The 20944-nt window shown below is 36.3% G+C and overlaps 2 protein-coding genes across 3 annotated transcripts; one reads left to right on the forward strand and one right to left on the reverse strand.

Moving 5' to 3' along the window:
* Positions 1 to 289: 289 nt before the first annotated feature.
* Positions 290 to 10131, reverse strand: LOC587818 (poly(A) RNA polymerase, mitochondrial). Its single transcript, XM_787526.4, has 8 exons — positions 9906 to 10131; positions 6183 to 6352; positions 5572 to 5820; positions 4891 to 5118; positions 4162 to 4373; positions 3503 to 3726; positions 2769 to 2867; positions 290 to 2412 (listed from the first exon to the last, which is right to left on the reverse strand). The coding sequence occupies exons 1-8, from the start codon at positions 10111 to 10113 to the stop codon at positions 1871 to 1873; spliced, it is 1932 nt and encodes a 643-aa protein (XP_792619.4). The 5' UTR covers positions 10114 to 10131; the 3' UTR covers positions 290 to 1870.
* Positions 10132 to 10448: 317 nt separating this feature from the next.
* Positions 10449 to 20690, forward strand: LOC588858 (protein arginine N-methyltransferase 3). 2 transcript variants are annotated; one of them, XM_030972565.1, is made up of 14 exons: positions 10449 to 10576; positions 11547 to 11778; positions 12208 to 12257; positions 12693 to 12801; positions 13355 to 13559; positions 14038 to 14263; positions 16004 to 16125; positions 16611 to 16683; positions 17128 to 17233; positions 17821 to 18008; positions 18341 to 18427; positions 19063 to 19113; positions 19624 to 19711; positions 20136 to 20690. In XM_030972565.1, exons 2-14 carry the CDS (start codon positions 11556 to 11558, stop codon positions 20243 to 20245), a joined length of 1638 nt encoding a protein of 545 aa, XP_030828425.1. In that variant the 5' UTR covers positions 10449 to 10576; positions 11547 to 11555; the 3' UTR covers positions 20246 to 20690. The 2 variants fall into 2 exon arrangements, with proteins under 2 accessions (XP_030828425.1, XP_030828424.1); XM_030972564.1 differs by having other exon boundaries at positions 10453 to 10576; positions 11528 to 11778.
* Positions 20691 to 20944: the final 254 nt, after the last annotated feature.

A 20944-nucleotide genomic window follows, 5' to 3' on the forward strand; every position in this document is an offset into this window, starting at 1 on the left:
CTCTTTCCTCTCCCTCTCTATCTCCTGTCATTATTATGTAACAAACACCTTTTCACCTGGTCTTTAATAGGATGCCTAACATATGTGACCAGCCCTGTTTTCTCTCTCTCTCCTATTATTTCCTATCCTTGTCATGTCTATTATTTATTTTTACAAATATTTCTTACTTCAATCACATTCCTTGCCGAAAATTTGTTCCATGCTGCTGCTCACACTCATGAATATACAAAGAAATCATGGCCTTTTGTGGATAGGCCTAAATAAACGAAAATAATATCTGATGAACGTATGACAAATTATTAATACTTTATTAGCAATGGCACTTGCAATCAAGAAATCCTCGCATCCATTATGACATTAATGACCCAAAATTATTCTCTTCATTACAGCCTACAAAATATTGTAATTTAGTGATGATTTTGCTTGATGTTTTATTTAAAATCAGGTTAGAAGTTGGACCAAGTAAAGTAAGGATGATATCAAATTCAATCAAAACATGAGATAGATTATGTTGTACTGCTAATGGGATGGTCTGAGCTCAAGAAAATTGTACCCAAAGTTATACTAAGAGAAATATCACCCTTTCTTGAATATGACTATGAGCTGTTCTTGGATACATTCTATCATGAAAACAGCCATCTTCAATTCTTATTGAGCTTTGAATATTGTACAAAGGAAAGGCTAAGGGCACATCTAGGTAGAATGAAAATATCCTTTACAAAGAATATTTTTCATACTGGTATGTTATGATTATGTATACTATAGACCTGTTGCAATATCATCAATTTGGTGATTTGGGGATGCATTCCTGAATCGTTTACATAATTTGGGGGAATCGGGATGTAGCTGCCATTTCATCATCAATATAAAGACGTCACATAGATAGAAGTTACAATGAAAAGACACATGGTGAGATGACTAAGATTTTCACAAGATCTTCACCTTGTATGAAAACTGACCATGGATCTCTTGACTCACAAATCTCTACAAGTCATTCCTGCTTGATTATATACCCTGCATGGTGATACATTCATAAGCAAATACCAGGCGCCACAGAACCACATCAAATTTGCCAGTAATCCTTTTCTTTTAATTTTAGGTCCGATTCTATAAAGAAGAGATTTTTTAACATTAAGCAATGTTCCTTAAGGCTTTAAAGTGTGTAGTCTCTTTAATCACTCTGACTCACACGGTATATCGTGCAAAGTGAAAAGGAAAAAGGATTAGAAGTCTATATAGATTTATATGAAGGGATTATCAATTTGTTCTAAACTTGACGTACCAATTATGCTCATCGTGTTCTTTATTTTGTCTAAGTATAAGTACAGCAGCTTACTCTCTTTTAAATTTAATCAAAATGAGACCAGTAGCTAGAATTAAAGAGTCTTGATAAGTACTACAACAAACTCGAGGTCAGACAACCATACATCTAGTACAATACAATGCCCAAAATACCACTTTTAGATTGATTTGGTACTTCCATTCTGGAAATACTAGAAACCAAAATATGACCATCCTAACCAAATACAAATTTATTGAGCTCTAACTTAACTCACATCATGCAACTCGTCGGTGGCTTTGTGATGCCTGGTCATACATGTATATCATCTCCACAAGAATTCTTAAAAAAGCAGCAACAGACAATCTTAGACATTTTGCACTTCTGTTGGCAGTAGCCTGGGCTTGAAATATTGTATATTCATATAATAATTGTTCTTGTCAGCATCTTACTTTTTGAGGTAAATGCCATTATTGCTTGCAGAACATGCTTTCATGTTGCATCACTGAACACTGAAATGAGAGGCACTGTTCCAGTCCACTGGTTAAACAAGAACTACCTAATTATGCTATGACATATTTCCTCTGAATATCATGACAGTCTTGTGTTTAAGGGTAAAGTAGCTGCACCATCTGGACAATCCTTACATGAAGTTGTTGACCAACATGAGATTGAAGGACTAACATGGTGTACAATGTTCCTGCAATCATGCATTACTCCGCAAGTCCTCTTACAAGATGTTGAAAACTCTCTGCGGTTCAACGACCGAAACATGGCTCCCAGCTTCTTCTCCATCGCCACCGAACGAACCTTTCCCTTCCCCTGGACGGAACCCATCAACAGTGCGCCCAACCCCCACGAGTGCAAGGCATCACGGCTGGCGTCCGCTTGATAGAAATCAAGCCTCTCCATAGTCTTAACAGCTTCTTGTGAAAGCCTGCGTAACCTGTCCACCAGATCACCGCTGACGTTCTTGCTGGAGTTCAGATCAGGTTCAAGTGGGTTCTCAATGTACATAGGGAAGATCTTGCCATTGTTTGGTACGGGATATGTAGAGCCAAGGTGGATGGAGAGTGCATGTTTCTTGAAGTCAAATGTGATGCAGAAGTGGAAGAACTCTTGTAAAAGCTCAGCTGTGGGTAATAATAAAGAACATTGGAAAGTTATCAAAACACTATTGAGGTATATCAGATTCCAATTATGAAACCAAACTTGTGAATTGTCATCCTCATACAATCAAATATTAGTACATCTTCAATTTTTCTAGAGAGTATTTTAATATTATCACAGTATATGTGATATTGACAATATAATACAGTGGATGAATACAGTTTTGGTGCAGGTAAGAGAATATACTGCCCCCATAACCACATTGCCCTTGTTTGAAACACTGGTCATACAAGTGTCATAACTATACCCTGACAATACAATCATATATGTATTCCCACCAAGAGCAAGGTAATGTTAAATAAACACAATGTACACTCACTGGGTGTTTCTTTGTTTCTGGAGACCTTGATGCAAGCTTCGTCAGTAAAAACAAGATCAACGTCCTTCTCCTCCTCCTCCATACCTTCAGATGATGGTTCTGTAGTAAGGTAGAAATAATGGAAAGATTACAAAAAATAGTCCTGGATTTATCAAGCATGCTGTGAAGAGACAGGACAATAAACATTCTAGTGTACTAGCAAGCGTTGCAAGGCTTGATTGGTGAGCTGCATACATACATGTATATCTGTCTGATGTTTAGGCTCTCCTACCAGAGGTTTCTTTAGTATCTCAGATTTGCACTTATTTTCATGTAGCATTTGAATTTGTATACTCTACGTATCATCTTTACTCTACTACTAATAGTTACGGCAAGTAGGCATGTTTTCACATTTTGACCAACGTTCATGGGACGATGTTGAAAAACACACCATTGGGTAAATGACCGAAAATAAATATAAAGTACATATATACAACATACTAGTCCATCATAGCATGCAATGCAAAGCATAAACATTTTAGGATATAAAGGAAAGAATAGAAAAGAAATTTGGAAAATATTCAATGATAGTAAGCAAGCCCAGTTACCATATTTCTATCTAAAAAAAAATCCATTGAAAGTACAATGTTGTATTTTTCCCAAATAATAATGGAAAAACAAGATAAAACAACTTTCATGAGGTCACCATAGACAATTTGCACTGTAATTTCTACAGTAGCACCAGCAAAACTCACCAAACATGGCAATCTTATTAAGTGCTGGAAGCACTGGCTCAGGCCTGGTCTGCAAGAAGAATATTACGAGCAGTGTGAGGGGGTAGTTGGTGATCCAGTATCCTGGATTATTGTTTGTGATCCCGTTCAGCCGTGCCCAGTGTCTCACCATGAACACCAGAGGGCGCACCCTAGGGTCCAAGCGGCCAAATATGTACAGCATTTCTGAGCTTTTAATTGCTATCCTGTTAAATAAAGAAACAAAAACAATTTTATGTTAGTAATTTAGTGATTAGTAATCGTGCTGGATGTAAATAAACAATCCTTGCTGATGAAAGCTATCGATGCAATCAAATATTTGAGAATAGATCTAAAGGTAGTTTCAAAGCGAAACAAATATCACTCTACATCAGAGCAGTTTAATTCATGTATATATTACTCAGTTATTATTACACATGTATATTATTTAAATTTCCCTGCCTGTGAAAACCAGCATTTGAGACGTTATCCTTTTAACCTACTCACATCAACCTTTCCAAAAAACAAAACAAAAAACAAACAAAAAACCTTGTGTGTCACAAAGATATGAAATCCATTTTGGAGAAAAAAAATACCTAAGGCTGTTCATATGAAGATGAAATCAATATAGAATTTTGAAAATCTTAAAATCTGTCAAATACCTGTTATCACCAGTAAGGTCACAAGACAGCCCTGTAGCCTGATGTCTGAATTTGACCAATGGACACCTAGCATTGAGTATTCTGTTTACAGAACTGCATTGTGGGACATGCTTTTCTAAAAACTCAGCTAGGGTGAAGAGGGTTGACTGGGTGGCCACTCGTTCGCTGTTAGCAGACTGCCTGTCGTAGCCAAGCTTGTATTTATTTCTTCCCTATTAGAAACACAATAAAAACAAAGATTTCCGTCGATGCAGGGCAGTAAAATGAAGTATGATCTTTTCAATTTGAATGAAATTTTTCTCCTGCACTGCCTCTGGCTATTGGTAAACAAGTTTGTCAATTGGGTACATGACATGCAAACATGTTTGCAGATAAGTAAAACAAAGTCTGTAATGATTTTCTTTGATACTGAAATGTGCCCCCCCCCCCAACCTCTTGTTTAGGCTGCTTGAATAAAAGGTAGTATGTGGTCTATAAAATACTGAATGTTGTCTCAATGTGGACTACAAAAGCTATGTGTTTTTTTTCTTCAATCAAACTTGGGGCAGATAATATGGCAAATGTTAGCTTATGATTAAATATTATGAACATCAAGTGAAAATCTATCACCTCTTTGTCACTGCACAATCACAATCAAAGCATTTGGCTAAGTTGACAACATTTTCCTTCTTGGTTTTTATACCTCGTGAAAAATCACTGCTCTCTCACCACAAACGCAACATTACTCACCTGTTTGAGAGGGATGACACCATGTGCTGTGCCTCTATCAAGGTACGTATCCACGTCACAACTTCGCCTCCCGAATCCATTGATGGAAGAGCCAAAGGGGTGAAGGGTGGCATCAGGGAGGATGCTCTGGAATGCTTCCTCCATCAGAGAGCAGGCTAGGAAACGAAGCCTGATCTCAGACTCCCTCAGCTCCTGCTCTTGCAACAGCAGCTCAATCTGTGCATCCACCTGCTCAAATTTAGAGATTTAAACAAAAACAAACAAACAAAATGAATAGAATGAGCAAATATATCCTCACACCATGAATCAATATGGAAAAGTATAAAAGGAGTCATGAGGGGCAAAATAAATCATTGGGAATAGACTGTCCTATACTATTGAAGAAAGAAAGATAATGTGATAGAGAAAAACAGGGAAAGAGAAAATATCTGGGAGAAAAAGGTACTTACAGGATCGAGAGAGAGAGAGAGAAAAGAGAACGGGGAAGAGAAAGATATATATATATATATATATATATATATATATATATATACACATACATAGATAGAGAGAGAGAGAGAGGGGGAGATACCAGAAGATATAAGACATGCATCTTTGAAACAACAGGTACACTATCATGTAGAAAAGAAAAGGAGATGAAGTACAAAATCTATACAAAGACAAAATAATTGTTCTACGTACATTCGGAGCACTGGCCAGTGATCGAAGCAGCTCCAGGTTGCTCAAATCTTTATTTAAGATTACAACATCAGGTTTCCGCTTCAGAACATTGGTATCCTTGTGCTTTGAAGGTCTTGAGAAGCTGAGAAAGCGAGATTCCACCTGGGCGCCATCTCGCTGTTTGCCTGTCTTGCTCTCTGTAGAATGGGCTTTTGAGGTTATCTGCTTAATTGTGTCTGCTTGGCTGAATTCTACAACAACATAGTGCGCCTGAAAGGAATAATGAATGACAATGATTAATCCATTTGTGGAAACTTATTATAAACTTTGTCTGAATGTACTACCTGGTAAAATAATTGTGGCTTAAAGAAGACGCTAAAGTATTACTTTCTGAAGTTTTATGTCAATGCTTAACAGCTCAGTCATGCATGCAAGTTGTAGTCACTAATGGTTTCAGCAACAACTTTTCCAAATCATTTCATTTCCTCAAAAAGTAGCTCATGAATACAGTACATCTCTCTTTTTCTACCCTGAAAGAGGGGTAGAAAGGTGTAGGGTTGAATAAATTCCAGATAACATATCATTATGACCCTTCACAAAATCCCACAGAAACAAAAGAGAGGATCTCTTACCTTTTGAAAATAAGTGAAGTAATTGTCTACCTTCCCCTGACTATTGCAGTACTGCAGGAGACTTTCAATTGTTGTACCATTTGCTAGCCTAACCAGGAGACTCCGAGAAGCCTGTGATGATCTCATATGCATTGTATCCTTGAATGCACCGGACAGATTATTAGAAGTGTCTGGAAAATAATACAAGAATCTAGAGATAACATTTATAATATTATTATATCATGTTTGTAAATCATTTTGTTTCTTTGGGGTATATTTATGATTATGAGTGTCCTTTATTTTAAATTAATAATTGTGAATTTGATCCTTGTAACTTAAATGAAATGAGATCAACACACATTAATAGGAAAAGTAGGCCTACTTAGAGAATTCAGATAGACAGTTCAAGGTATGGACAGTCAGGACAGACAACTTAGATACCCATGGTCATGGGTTCTATTTGGGAATTTGACACCATTTGGGCATCTCTTTACTAGCTCTTGATCTTGTAAGATTTTAATGGTGTCAAACTAGGTGCAGATCCATGGGCCCCACCCCCCCCCCCCCTGGCAAAACAAAAAAACAAAAACAAAATCAGTGCACTCAAGTCTCAATCTGGATGTGGACAGTGTTGAAAAAAAAAACATCAGTTAGACCCCTATTCAGTGCTAAAAAATTAAATTTTAAAAGTTAAAATTCTTTGTATTTAGTCATTTCCTATTCTGTTTCTGTATAGGGCTAGGCAAGGCCTATACCGAAATTTCTGTCTCTTTCGTTCGTTAGCCTCTGATTTGGGTAGGGTCGGCTCCTCTCTTCCAAATCATTTTTTCCAGCAATCTTTCTAAAGGATTCACGGTTGGGAGGTTGTCAAAAGAAATCTATTGTCCACGACGCGAAAAGTTGCGAAATTCACACAGAACATTCCTACATGGGGGATTTCTTTCCACCACACATATTTGAATTGATGCAAAAAATACTGGCTGGGACACTATTTCAAACGACATAAAATTCTGTATTCTTAGTCTCTTTTCTATCATTCAATATGATAAATAAAATGACTAAAAACACTATAAAACTGTCTATATATTCCTCGTGGTGTAAGTCCCCCTCACGTGTTAAGATCATCACATTTCTCATAGAGGGGGACTCGGATCACGAGGAGTATATTAGTCGTGGTGTAAGTCCCCTTCTATGGGAAATTTGATGATCTTAACACGTAAGGGGGACTTACACCACGAGGAATATATAGACAGTTTTATAGTGTTTTTTAGTCAGATTCTTTTGATTTATTGATAAACTTTAACAGCGAATATTCTTTTGACAACTTTAATATGATCAAATAATATGACTCAAAACACTATAAAACTGTCTTTATATTCCTCGTGGTGTAAGTCCCCCTCACGTGTTAAGATCATCACATTTCTCATAGAGGGGGACTCGGATCACGAGTAGTATATTAGTCGTGGTGTAAGTCCCCTTCTATGGGAAATTTGACGATTTTAACACGTAAGGGGGACTTACACCACGAGGAATATATAGACAGTTTTATAGTGTTTTTTAGTCAGATTCTTTTGATTTATTGATAAACTATAACAGCAAATATTAATTTAACATCTCTAACATCTTTAGGTAACTGTCTGAAAGTGGCAGTGTGGTCTTAAAGAGGAGGGAAATGAGGGGTAGATAATATCAACGGGTTAATTGCCGTATCGTGTGATTTCAGAGGGGGGACTCGGATCACGAGTAGTATATTAGTCGTGGTGTAAGTCCCCTTCTATGGGAAATTTGATGATCTTAACACGTAAGGGGGACTTACACCACGAGGAATATATAGACAGTTTTATAGTGTTTTTTAGTCAGATTCTTTTGATTAATTGATAAACTTTAACAGCGAATATTAATTTATCATCTCTAGGTAACTGTCTGAAAGTGGCAGTGTGGTCTTGAAGAGGAGGGAAATGAGGGGTAGATAATATCAACGGGTTAATTGCCGTATCGTGTGATTTCGGAGGGGGGACTCGGATCACGAGTAGTATATTAGTCGTGGTGTAAGTCCCCTTCTATGAGAAATTTGATGATCTTAACACGTAAGGGGGACTTACACCACGAGGAATATATAGACAGTTTTATAGTGTTTTTTAGTCAGATTCTTTTGATTTATTGATAAACTTTAACAGCGAATATTAATTTAACATCTCTAGGTAACTGTCTGAAAGTGGCAGTGTGGTCTTGAAGAGGAGGGAAATGAGGGAGGGGTAGATAATATCAACGGGTTAATTGCCGTCTCGTATTAATTTCGGAGGGGGGACTCGCACCACGAGGAATATATAGACAGTTTTATAGTGTTTTACTAGATAAATTGGCTCGACTAAATAAAATTATAATGAAAGTTATATTTCGTCTTCAATTGCCGTTAATAGCTTAATTAATGCTTGACTAAATAAATGTGAATTATAGTTTGCTTTATTTAGTGAAGGACTTCTAATAGGTCTACTATATTAAACTCAGGCTTGACTAAATAAAGCAATAATATAATTTTTAAAAATTATAATGAAAGTAATATTTCGTCTTCAATAACCGTTAAAGGCATGATGAAATCAATCAATATAATATTTATTCATTAAGCCTAATTAATGCTTGACTATATAAATGTGAATCATAGTTTGCTTTAGTGAATGACTTTTAATAGGTGTACTAGATAAATTGGCTTGACTAAATAAAGCAATAATATAATTTAAACAAAATTATAATGAAAATAGTATTTCATCTTTAATATCATACAGCCTAATCAGTGCTTGACTAAATAAATGTGAATTATAGTTTGCTTTATTCAGTGAAGGACTTCTAATAGGCCTGTTAGATAAATTGGCTTGATTAAATAAAGCAATAATAATCATTACAAAAAATTATAATGAAAGTAATATTTCATCTTCAAAGGTACCATTAAACGCGCGCTTTGGTGGAAACAAATTTGGAAGGTAGGACATGTTTTTCAGATTAAAAAGTGTCTGTGGATCCGAGTCCCTGGGGACTTGGATCACGATAATGCCGAATATTGATTATATTGAATGGAATTGAATAAAGATCAAGATCTCAATCTGACTGAGCCTGAGGAAAGACCTCTATCTCGAGCACGACCGACTGCGGCCGCGCGCGCTCCCTTCTTTGCCAGCGGCCCGCGCGTTTCCGTTTTACACCCTGCCCTAGGCTTTTCTCCAATAAAATTTTACAAACCGACTGGTATTCGGAGTCTAGTCGTCCACATCTTGCCTCGGCGCTCTGCACACCACCAGAACTCTGAAAACGTCACGTAGCGCTAGCTAACTCTCTATACTAACTAGTTGATCTTCCTAGTCGTATCATTTATTTTTATCCATTAATACGCAATACTCTAAGAGCGTGAGGATGCGTGATCAGCTCGCAAAATTTAGCCCAGCGATAACAAAACAATAATATATCGGGAAAACCGTCTTGAACAAGAAGACCCTCGCATCCCCAATTGAAATTGTACATAAGCTTTGGCTTCGCTATTCTTGACGTCGATATAAACAAACTTAGACTTCGGATACAGCATGTTTCGTGTAATTTCTTGCCGAAAAGCCTAGGGCAGGGTGTAAAACGGAAACGCGCCAGCGGCCCCTACTACAGCTGCTTGCACTACCGACACGCCGGGCGCCGACGCTGCCGAGGCTCTGCGACTGCTGGAACTGAGTGGGGCCAGCGCCAGTTAGTACTAGTTCATACCATTTGTACTTGTAGCTGAAGACGTTGTAGTTGCACTTTCCGACAAAATTCTGCTACCAGATTTATCTGAAGTGACTCTCTTTGCTGAGACACATAGTTTTCTCGTACTGGAAAAAACGGTTTGACTGAATATTCTTGAATAACACAAAACATTTGCAAAAACCGATCTGGCAGGTCTCACCACACTGCTCACCATGGGCGCTGCCATCTTGCAAATAAAACTTGTTTTCGCGGATACCGTATAGACTAGGAAACGAAATTAGTTTACAGAGATATGTAACTTATAGTATTTCCGTCATACGATGTATACGCATTACCAAATTAAAAAAAAAACAAACTTGAAAAGTTGAGATTCTTTCTCAAAATTATATTAACATATTTTGTTAATATATGACTGACATCAAATTCAAAGAATGGAGATCCTGTCTAAATCATCAGGATTACTCATGAAGAAGGGTAGATCTATACCAGTTAAATCGAGTGTTACTACTCCTATGTTGCACGCTTAGTGCACAGACTAATTCCTCTTTCAATTTATAAGCTCTCTAGATTAGAAGGTTTTATCCAAAACACGTGCAACAGCTGTGTACAACGTGTGTGTACATTTGTGTCTGTGTACAACAGTGTCAAGTGCAGTGTGCTGTCTGCTTGGAAAGAAAGGGCCGAGAAAAGTTAGTGATATTATATTTTTAACTGACTATATATTGATTAGATAAATTAATCTGCTTCTTTAACCATATTCACATTACACTAGTAGATTTTAACTTATTAATCTTAGACTAATTAGCTTCTAATCTAAGCTGTGGAGTGCTAGAGACTAGTGAACATGAATAAGTGACAGAACTTCTCAATCTCAGAAGTTAGTTAGAATTAGAAATGTAGATTTTATTTTTTGTCAAGACTAGCAGCCTTTTCACACACAGCTAAAATTCATCGTATCTAGAGATGATTAGAATCACTCAACAGTTTTAAACATGTTTATAGACAAAATTTCCCAGTGTGAACATATCGTTTATACGATGTTGGGATAGATACGAAGTCGCGATCCATACGCCCCTAAAAGCAGGCTGCAGATACGAAGTTCGTATCTAGAGAGCTTGACATTTTGAGTGTGAAAGGAAATTCGTGTTTAAACGTGTTTAAACTGGATGGAGCGTGCGCTTTGATTGACATGACATGACCTTCAATGCGCAATGGCACTACTGCGCATTTTACGAGCAGTAGTTAATCACGAAACTATTAACGATCGCAACAAAATTTCTGTGTGTGAAAGGCTCGTGATTAGTTTAAACACGTTCGAAACACGTTTATACTAGTCATGTTTATAGAATTTTAGCTGTGTGTGAAAAGGCTGTAAGTCTACTTTAACTTAATTTAAGTTGAACTACACGTTCTAAAGCTATGATGATCATAATGTCAAACCCTTTTTGTTGATCATTTTAAAATTCAAAATTAAGAACTTTTTTTCTTTTTGATTCTGTATGCATGTGATATGTGTCATGTCATTTTCATTGAATGAATATGGATCTGTGATGAGTGTGAGTGCACTGTGAAGTAAAAGTGAAGTGAATTATGATAAACTGATCAGTCTCTCCTAAGTCTCCTTTATCATTGTATTCCAAACTTTGTAAATTCATTTAGAAAACAAGAATGGAAGAAGTTGAGAACAATGTAGATTCAGAAGGCTACCGGATGGAGGAACAGGATGAAGATGATATGTGGGACGATGATGAAGATGAAGAAGATGTCGTCCAAGAATCTGCTCCAGTGAAGTGCTTTTTCTGTGAAGAAATCTTCTCATCTCCTAGTACCGTTTTGACTCACTGTAGGGAAAGCCATAGTTTCAATCTTGTTCAGATTTCAACGCATACAGGTAATTAAATATGCAAATAAAGAGACTTGTCTATCCTTTTGAAAGAAATCATAAGCAGGGTTCTACAAATATTTTGTCATATATATCCAGAGAGCCATGCCAGTTCTTAATCTATTAAAAACTATTTCACACTGTACCCAAGTTTGCCTGTCATTCTCATTCTTATATGGAAAAAATAAGAAGAAAACCTGTAATATTTCTTATTGTGAAATGACTTATAACCTTTTCAATATATTGCATGTGGGGATAATATGTAAAATCCGAATTTGATCATATCGTCTGTTTGAAGCACAGAAAGGCATTACTCATACTTTAAATAAATTAATTGTATTTTGGCTATGAACAGATGCATTGTCACCTGACCAATTGTAATTATCAAACTGCACAATGGGATATGATATCGTCTTGTGTTTTCTGCTTATTTTCCAGATCTTGACTGCATAGGTTTCATCAAACTGATCAATTACATCAGATCCACTGTAAGTATTTCAGTGATGTTTTTTGGTGTGAAAGGTCACAGATGATTTAAAAATAATAATCTAAATCATTGAAATCCTTTCCTGAAGTGTCTTAAAACATGTTGGTAAATAATTTTTTGAAATAGCATGATCTGTTTTGTGTGAACTACTAATATTGCTCAGAAAGATACCATTTCTATACAATTGACTTGTGATTATTAATGTTTCTTGTTTGAAAGGGGAAACAAACAAGCAAGCAAGCAAACAAACAAAAACGTATATCAATTTGATAAATAACAATTAACAATAAATAACAAAGTGAACCATCCTTCTACACACAAAATTTGGACCATCTATAATGATATTTGAAAATTCTGGTCTCATTGTCCTGGAACTTGTCTTTTCACTACATATGATTTTAGTCATAATATCAGGATTATGTTTCTTTCTTCACAGAAAACAACTGGGGCAGCCATTCTGGAGTCTGTTCACAAACCAGAAGTGCCGTGGGCAGATGACTGCTATATGAAACCAGTTGATATGGAAGATCCAATGCTTCAGTTTGGTATGATAATTACAATGAACCTTCCACCTTGAAGTGATCATGCATTTCAGCAACTCCTTGAAGCTATCCAGGGATGGAGTATACAGCATGCTTCATTACTAGTACAAAACCAGAATGAGCTTTTTTAACTTTCTTGCATGTGACCACTCGTAGATAATTGTATAAGACAAAATATAATTCACACATGCTCAGGATACCCTTGAAATCTATGAAATTTTGCGAAATTAAATGTCTTTTGTTTGATGTAGGTGACCCTGACCTTTGCTCCAGGAGCATTTGCTCTGAGCTTTATTTCTCTGAATATTTAGGGTAAGGGTTGTCTTAGGTGTTGAGTTTGGGTCAGAATTAGGGTGAGGGTTGGGTTTAGTGTTTGGTCCAGGGTTGGAGTTTGAACTGCACTTAGTATAGGGCATCGACCATGGAGTGATTCCCAGAGGGGCATGTGTTATAGAATCCTGAGTCCCTCATTTCATCTTGTTTTACATATATGCTCTATGTACCAGTAGTAATCTTGTGCTATTATGTGGCATCTCGTGTTTTTATTGTACAACAGATATAGAGTCCTATCTGGAAGACCAGAGTAACAGGTTAGATGTGGGAGCTACCTCAAAGGATGGCATCTCAGAATCCAATGAAACAGTCACTATTCCTGCCAAGGAACTGGTAGAATTAAGGAGAAAAGTCCGCTGCCTTGAAGAGCGACTTGGGCTGACTGAGGAAGCTTTGGAGCGTGCTATGCAGGATATGACATCAGCAAGGTAATTTGATATATCATAGCCACTTTTTCTCTTCTCTCCCCCCCCCCCCCCCCTCCCTCTCCCATGTTTATCAGTGCTGGATACACCACTGACAGCTACTATATATGCTATTAGAAAAATGGGTGTCCATATGAATAAAAGTTAACTTGTATTGAAACATTTCAAGCAAACCATTGCTAAAAGGTTTTCAGATCTCAGTGCAAGCAGAAAATAATTCATTAAGTTCTGAACATCCACCATATCTCACTTTCCCCTAAAAGTAATAGGGTTATAGAGCTCAAGCATTAAAATCTGACCAGAGATGGATATATACATACTCGTTGAATAATGACAAGTTTACTATTATTAATAATTTCTTTTAAGGAGTATTGCTGGAGAATGTATAAATGCAGCTAACTTATTGTTTCAATTCCTGAATGGTATTGTTATAATCCGTATAAATTTAAAATGAAATCATAGTTTATATGATTATATGCAGAGAATTTGCACATGGTCTCATCGCATCAGCCGCAGATTCGCCCAGCAGTAATAGCAAAGGGAAACAGAATGCATCAGTTGGGCAGAGATTGACCGAAGAAGAGGACGAGGCTTACTTTGATTCCTACGGGCACTATGGTATCCATGAAGAGATGCTCAAGGATAAAGTCAGGACACAGGCTTACATGGATTTCATCTATGATAATCAGTACATCTTCAAGGATAAGGTGATTATGAGTGGGACGTCCCAAAAGACCGGCAGCCCATGAAACTGAAAGCCCATGAGACCGAAAATGTCTCATGAACTGGCCGAAAAGTTGTCAGAAGGCCAGCAAAAGATACATATTGATCTTGTGGGCAGTGTAGCCATCATGAGGTTATCCAGTTTTTTTGCTAAAACCGGCTTGGTTTAATTTGCTATACCTGTTCTTAATATAAGTGTCTGTTCAGGTTTCAGTACAGATCAGTGCATATTAATGTGTAATAAACTCTCCATTCGACTAGGGAGCATTCCAGTCAGCTGTACATAGTTTTTTTTAGACGTGTGTCAATGTGGCAAATTTGATCGTACAGTACCCACTTCAAGCACGCTCAAATTTTAAGACTGGTAATGATGATGATCATAATGGCAGTTATGATTGATCGCCATTCATATGAAATGATAAGATAAAAGAAAAAGGAATGTAGAGTTGTCGTGGTTGAGTGAATACATCGGACTGTGGATCACAAGGTCCGCGGTTCAAATCCCACCATGGCACTAATATTCTTTGGCAAGACATTAATCTACATTTGCCTCACTCGACCCAGGGTATGTAAATGGGTACCTGATAGTAGTGCTGTAAGTCAGACGCTATGTTCGTGTTCGGTTCGGTTCGGTAGAGTTCGGCAATTTTTCACCCGAACTTGGTTCAGTTCGGGGTTCGGTAATATAGTAATATAATAGCAAGCAGCGTTATAGCCACGGCGGTCGGTACTGGGCGGGCCGGCCAGCCGGGCCCGACCAGCACGGAGGACTTCTGATAAAAAACGATGTTTCCGACCAGCACGACTTTCGCGTTAAAAAACTGCTTTAAACGTAATTAAATTTGAAGAAAAGTACTACTTACACTCGTATTTCCGTCTTGAATCATGTTTTATTTTCAATTTTAAAAGAATCATGTTTTCAATTTGTCAATAAATGATATTTTTTAAAGATTTTCCGAGACGGTTGTTGTCTAATGTTAGAGTCATGAAAGCTGCCATCTTGAATAGCGAGGCTCATGCTCCTCAATAACTGTTTTTTATAAGTTTTTATTTTCAATAGGAAAAATATAAAATCCCTTTTTTTTCCTAAATAAATAAATACCATACTATAATATATATTTATTTCATTAAATTTGTCCGATATAATTACAATTAAAATATTAATTTTTTGAATGGGTTTGAGCTGAAGTTGTTTTGATCACGCACATGTATTCTTGTTTATGGCTTGCAATCGCGACGTAGCATGGTCAGGATTTGGGATTTAAATGGCGCCAGTGAAGTCACGCCCACCACTGGATAGGTATAAATCACAAAGGCGGAATATGGGAAAAAAGTAAATATAAAATGAGCAATCATGACATGAAAATGAGATACAAAATGACAAGTTTATTAGCTTGCGAAAACATTTAATTTTTCTGCCGAACATCCGAACCAGGCCTTTGCGTTCGGTTCGGTTCGGAAGTGCCATGTTCGGCGAACTTCCATTTGGTGCGGCGGTTCGGCTACAGCACTACCTGATAGGAATGAGTTCCTTGAAATGCTAGAGCACCGTAATGGTAGCCATGCCGAAGATGGGGGTAATAATTGCAGACTGCCTGCCAATAGCGCCGAGTCTGACAGACATAAGCACTACCGGTATACAAAACCCACTATTATGATTATTATTATGAAACATTTTGAGTATTTTGATTTACGAATGTTTTATGGTTATGTTATGGTTTCAGGTGGTATTAGATGTTGGATGTGGGACTGGAATTCTATCTATGTTTGCTGCTAAGGCTGGTGCAAGGAAGGTCATTGCTGTTGATCAATCGGATATTGTCTACCAAGCCATGGACATTGTCAGGTCAGTTTGCCATGTGGCTAGTGAGTATATTATATTTTAGTTTAGATAAATAAAACAAGAACTGACCTCTTTCAGAAAGTATTTTCTGATAAGTACTGGTATGTAAAAGTTATCTATAGTCATTTCATTTCATAGATTATATTGATGGGTGTGGTTCTGAACAATTCATTCTTTTATTGATACACCGGCAGTTAATAATGTGGGATTGAATGTTATTAGCAAGACAAAGAAGTGTGCCTGTTAACACTTTCATTTGAACAAAAGTTCAGATTATCAAGGAATTCTGATTTTAGTGGCACACACAGTTTGTTGAGAAATTATTTGCTATTAGAATTGCATAAAAATCAAAAGTGGGAGAAAGAAAACCAACATTATACCAATTGGTACATTGAGGTAATATGAACTGTAAAGTACAAGGATTATAATGATATCAAATACATTGTAGTTGCATTTAATAATTTGTTGTGTGTGTTGTTGTATTGCAGGCAGAATGGTTTGGATGGTATCATTACTCTCAAGAAAGGAAGGTTAGAAGATTTGGTTCTGCCCGTGGAAAAGGTAAATCGATAAAGAAAATGCTCCTTTCTGTGCTGAGGAGTGATGTCATAAATTTGAACTTTTTCGACAGAAGATTTTCCTCGTACCTGTCCCAAAATGCCTATATATAAAACAATCTTGCTTGTTTTTTATATACAAATCGTAGTGTGTGGAAAATGGTGTTTGAGTCATTTGTTTTATTTCATGTAAAAAGAAAATGAGGGTTATAAAAGGAAACGTGGCTGTTTTACGGTTTTACCTATTAAATGTACCCAAAATTTATTTTAACTTTGAAATATAAATTTCCCATCACTCAGTTAATTTTTTAAATACTAACTAGACATTGCTTGACTTTGTGTTACAACTTGTTCTCAATGTGGGTTTGCTCTTTATTCTGCAATAGTTTGTTGAAGAAACAGTATTAAACTTAACTATCCTTTTTATCCTCATTGTTCTCTTTATTAGGTTGATGTCATCATATCTGAGTGGATGGGTTATTTCCTTCTCTTTGAGTCTATGTTAGATACAGTCCTCTACGCTAGGTCCAAGCACTTAAAGGAGGGAGGAATGGGTAAGAAAATAAATAGCTATAAATCACACCAAAAACAGTTTTCTGAAGTCTATGTAAAGAAGGTATATGATATTCGTGTTGCCAGCCTCGTCTCTGCAGTTTATGAAAGTTAGCCTTCAGCACCAATTATTTTTGGATTGGGGACATCTCTGCACTAATTTCCAATACACTTTCCACATGGGGAAATGATTCGGGAATGATTTATAGTTTGCATAATCGTGGGATTGCCCTCTCTATATCTACACTGAAACGCTCCTATTTTCATGATTTATATCACCAAGATATTGCTGTGTTGGTATCCTTGGGATTCCAAAGGAGTGAAATTTTGAAGAGTCACAAATTCCACTTTTCAATCCCCTTCTCATTATAAATATTATGTCACTATTCAGGTGTGAGTAAGTGATAATGATCAAACCACAATGTTATTTGCATAAACCTGGTCTTAGGTAATTTCTCGAAAGGCAACATTCAAAAAACTATTTGGATCTAACTTACCAATTTAATGTAAAACTTAGGTACATTTAAGTAGGCTACTCCAATGTTGTCTTTTATTGAATAGTTGATCTTGAATTCAAATGTTTTGACAGTGTACCCTGATCTGTGTACACTGAGTCTGGTAGCAGTGAGTGATCAGAAGGGTTTCGGCTCACGCCTTGCGTTCTGGGACGACGTCTACGGCTTCAAGATGTCATGCATGAAGTCCTGTGTCTTGGAAGAGAGTTCGGTAGACTATGTTGATCCAGACACAGTCATGACAAAGCCATGTATGATCAAAGTGAGTTCATGATGTTAAACACATTTACTATCTTAACCACTATTACATTATTTATGATAACGTCATTGATTGTATTGAAATAAGATATGTAATGTAGTCTGCATGTCAGAAATGTGCTATACAGCCTGTTGTAAATGATGAGGGTTCGGTGTAGAAAGATTAATCCTTAGTTGTATGATCCATCATCTCATCCATATTCTATTGCTTTGTAAGATATGTGTATTCAGTAATTGAAGGGTGTGTTTTATGAAAGAGTTCATTGATTTTCCCCAACATTACCACAACTCAGTATTACTACAATAATTAGAACTCCTCTCACATTTTTCTTTCAGTGCTTGGATATTTCCACAGTTCAAGTCCGGGATTTAGATTTCATTACAGATTTTCAGATGGAAGTACTCTGTGATGGGCTGTGCACAGTGAGTACCATGCAAAGTGAATGAATATCTCTCTCAATTTATGATAGCAATATTATTCTTAGACAAATTCATAGTGTATGGTCCTGAAATAATTTAGGATTTTTTTATGTGCAATTCTCAGGCCTGATAAAAAACGGATTTAAATCGGTTTTCCTGATTTTTTTTTATTTTTCCCGATTTTTTCCTGATTTTTTTTTTTTCTTCTCAATTAAAAAAAAAAAAAAAAAAAATCCAAATTCAGCAATTCTCAGGCCTGATAAAAAACCGATTTGAATCGGTTTTCCTGATTTTTTTTTTTTTTTACCAATTTTTTTTTTTCTTCCCTATTTTATCCTGATTTTCCCGATTTCCCTCTTATTTTCTTTATTCTTCCCTATTTTGCCCTATTTTTTTTCTAATTTTGTCACAATTTTCTTACTCGAAAGGGAGGAATGTTGTTAGATGCCATTTTTCCCCCGCGAATCCTCTTTCTTTTTTTTTTTTACTCAAGGGGGGCGTGGTTGAGGGGAAAACAAAAAACCTATTTTTTTTTTAGTGCTCACTATCACCCCTGAATTCTATTTATAAAAAATGTGGTTTTTGTCCACTTTGTAATCAGTTCTTTAAATTTGAATTCATGTGTTTGATTTTTTCAGGGTCTGGTTGGATTCTTCGATGTCATCTTTGAAAAGAATTGTCACAAGGCGGTAAGTTTCATATTTCTATAACTGCTTCATTATTTTCTTTAGAAAGTTGCTGTTATAGTAGGTCAGGGTGCTTTAATAAGATCATTTTGCGATACATGATCTTCCAATAAGGAGAATGACAGCAGACATTACATTCTTGATGGAACCTTTCAGAATCTCAGTATATAAAAACTGAGTATTATTATTATTATTATTATTATTACTAGACGTGCCATTCTCTTGCCTATTCAGCCTCTTTTCTTATAAGGAAAGACATACAATTACATGTCTACGTTGATATTCAATACCAAACTTTTCAATTATATTTGCCCAACAATAATCAAAGGAATTAAACACAAAGCATTTCATCGTTATGTAGTTTTGAGACTTGGGGAAATGAATGGCAAAATTTTAGTCCTATATTCACTTTTGAGTGATATATTTGTTTGGCCATGCCCATCTTGTTGTAATATCCTTGTTGATCATCTTCAAGTATCAGATCCTGAGTTGTGAGTGTCTCTTCAATCACAGGTGATGTTCTCTACTAGTCCTTCAGCTCCTAAAACTCACTGGAAACAGACCATCTTTCCTTTGAGGAAGCCATTCCACTTGAAGAAGGGTAGGTCAAGTCTAAAAAGGGTAGATTGTATTACTTTATAATTTACTAAAATCACACTTGATGAGCATCCTTGACCTCTGTGTATCATCAAAATGTCTTATTTTCTTCCATTTAATCAATCTAAAGTTATCATACATACCCCATGTTTACATTATCATCATTCAGTGGATGTACGTGCATATCGGGCAAAAGTTAGCATACCTGTATGATTGTGTTTGGCAAGAATTAAAAACGTGACAAGTACCATTAGATGAAATATGAAGCAATTGTAGTTGAATGTCCCAAACATCCCCACAACTGACAAGGCCATCAATTTTGTGTACTGATAGGTAATAAGTGAATGTTACCACTTTCTAAAATTTCATTACAGTACATTATTATGAATCTGATTTGTTAAAAATTCTTTCAATTTTTCCATTTACAGGTGATACCCTCTCTGGCAAAATCTCGTGCAAGAAAGACACGAAGGAGATGCGATCCCTGGTGGTAACCATTACTATTGAGAATGAGACTCTCACATACCATGTGAGATAGTACATGAAGCCCAAGATGATCTGTGCACTAGCAGGAGATGAGAAGATCCCATGTTCAGCATTTCCAAGACAAAGCAAGGCATCTGAGAGTGTCTGTGTGTCTTTACAGTTGTTCTTGATAAGGAATTGACTCTGATATGCTGCATCAGATAAATGGGAGGCTTTGTCAAAGATATTTGTTATGTCTTGTATCCTCAAGATGGCATACTACCGTTGCTGAAGGTTATTAATCACATGTGCATATATACAGTCACAATACATAGCATACTGTATGATACCTGATAAAAACAGCTCTTCTTAATTTGCATTTCATTGAAGTTGTCTATCAAAGAATAAGACACTTAACAGAATAAACATAAATCATGATAGTGTTTTTAAAATGCAATATTTTGAGTAGTACATTGCAAATTTTCATGATAAAGAAATCTATAAGCAATCAAATTGAAATTGCATTGATATAATGCATTCATGGCTCTTTCACTCCGTGGAATCACCTTAAGAATAATTTCACAATAAATTTTTGTTCTTAGTTCTTTAATAAGACTTACAAATGTACTTATCTTCACACTGCAAGTATTAATGTAGAAGTCCATGTAATATAGACTACTCCATTATCTAGTGGGGTGGGTAATGATATCAACAGATCTTGTATAGATTTAGTAAAAGAGCATACTTTCTCATTTCATGCTGTTCATTGTCC

Source organism: Strongylocentrotus purpuratus, unplaced genomic scaffold (genome assembly GCF_000002235.5).
Source record: "Strongylocentrotus purpuratus isolate Spur 01 unplaced genomic scaffold, Spur_5.0 spur5_scaffold_6, whole genome shotgun sequence".
NCBI classification, from domain to species: Eukaryota; Metazoa; Echinodermata; class Echinoidea; order Camarodonta; family Strongylocentrotidae; genus Strongylocentrotus; species Strongylocentrotus purpuratus.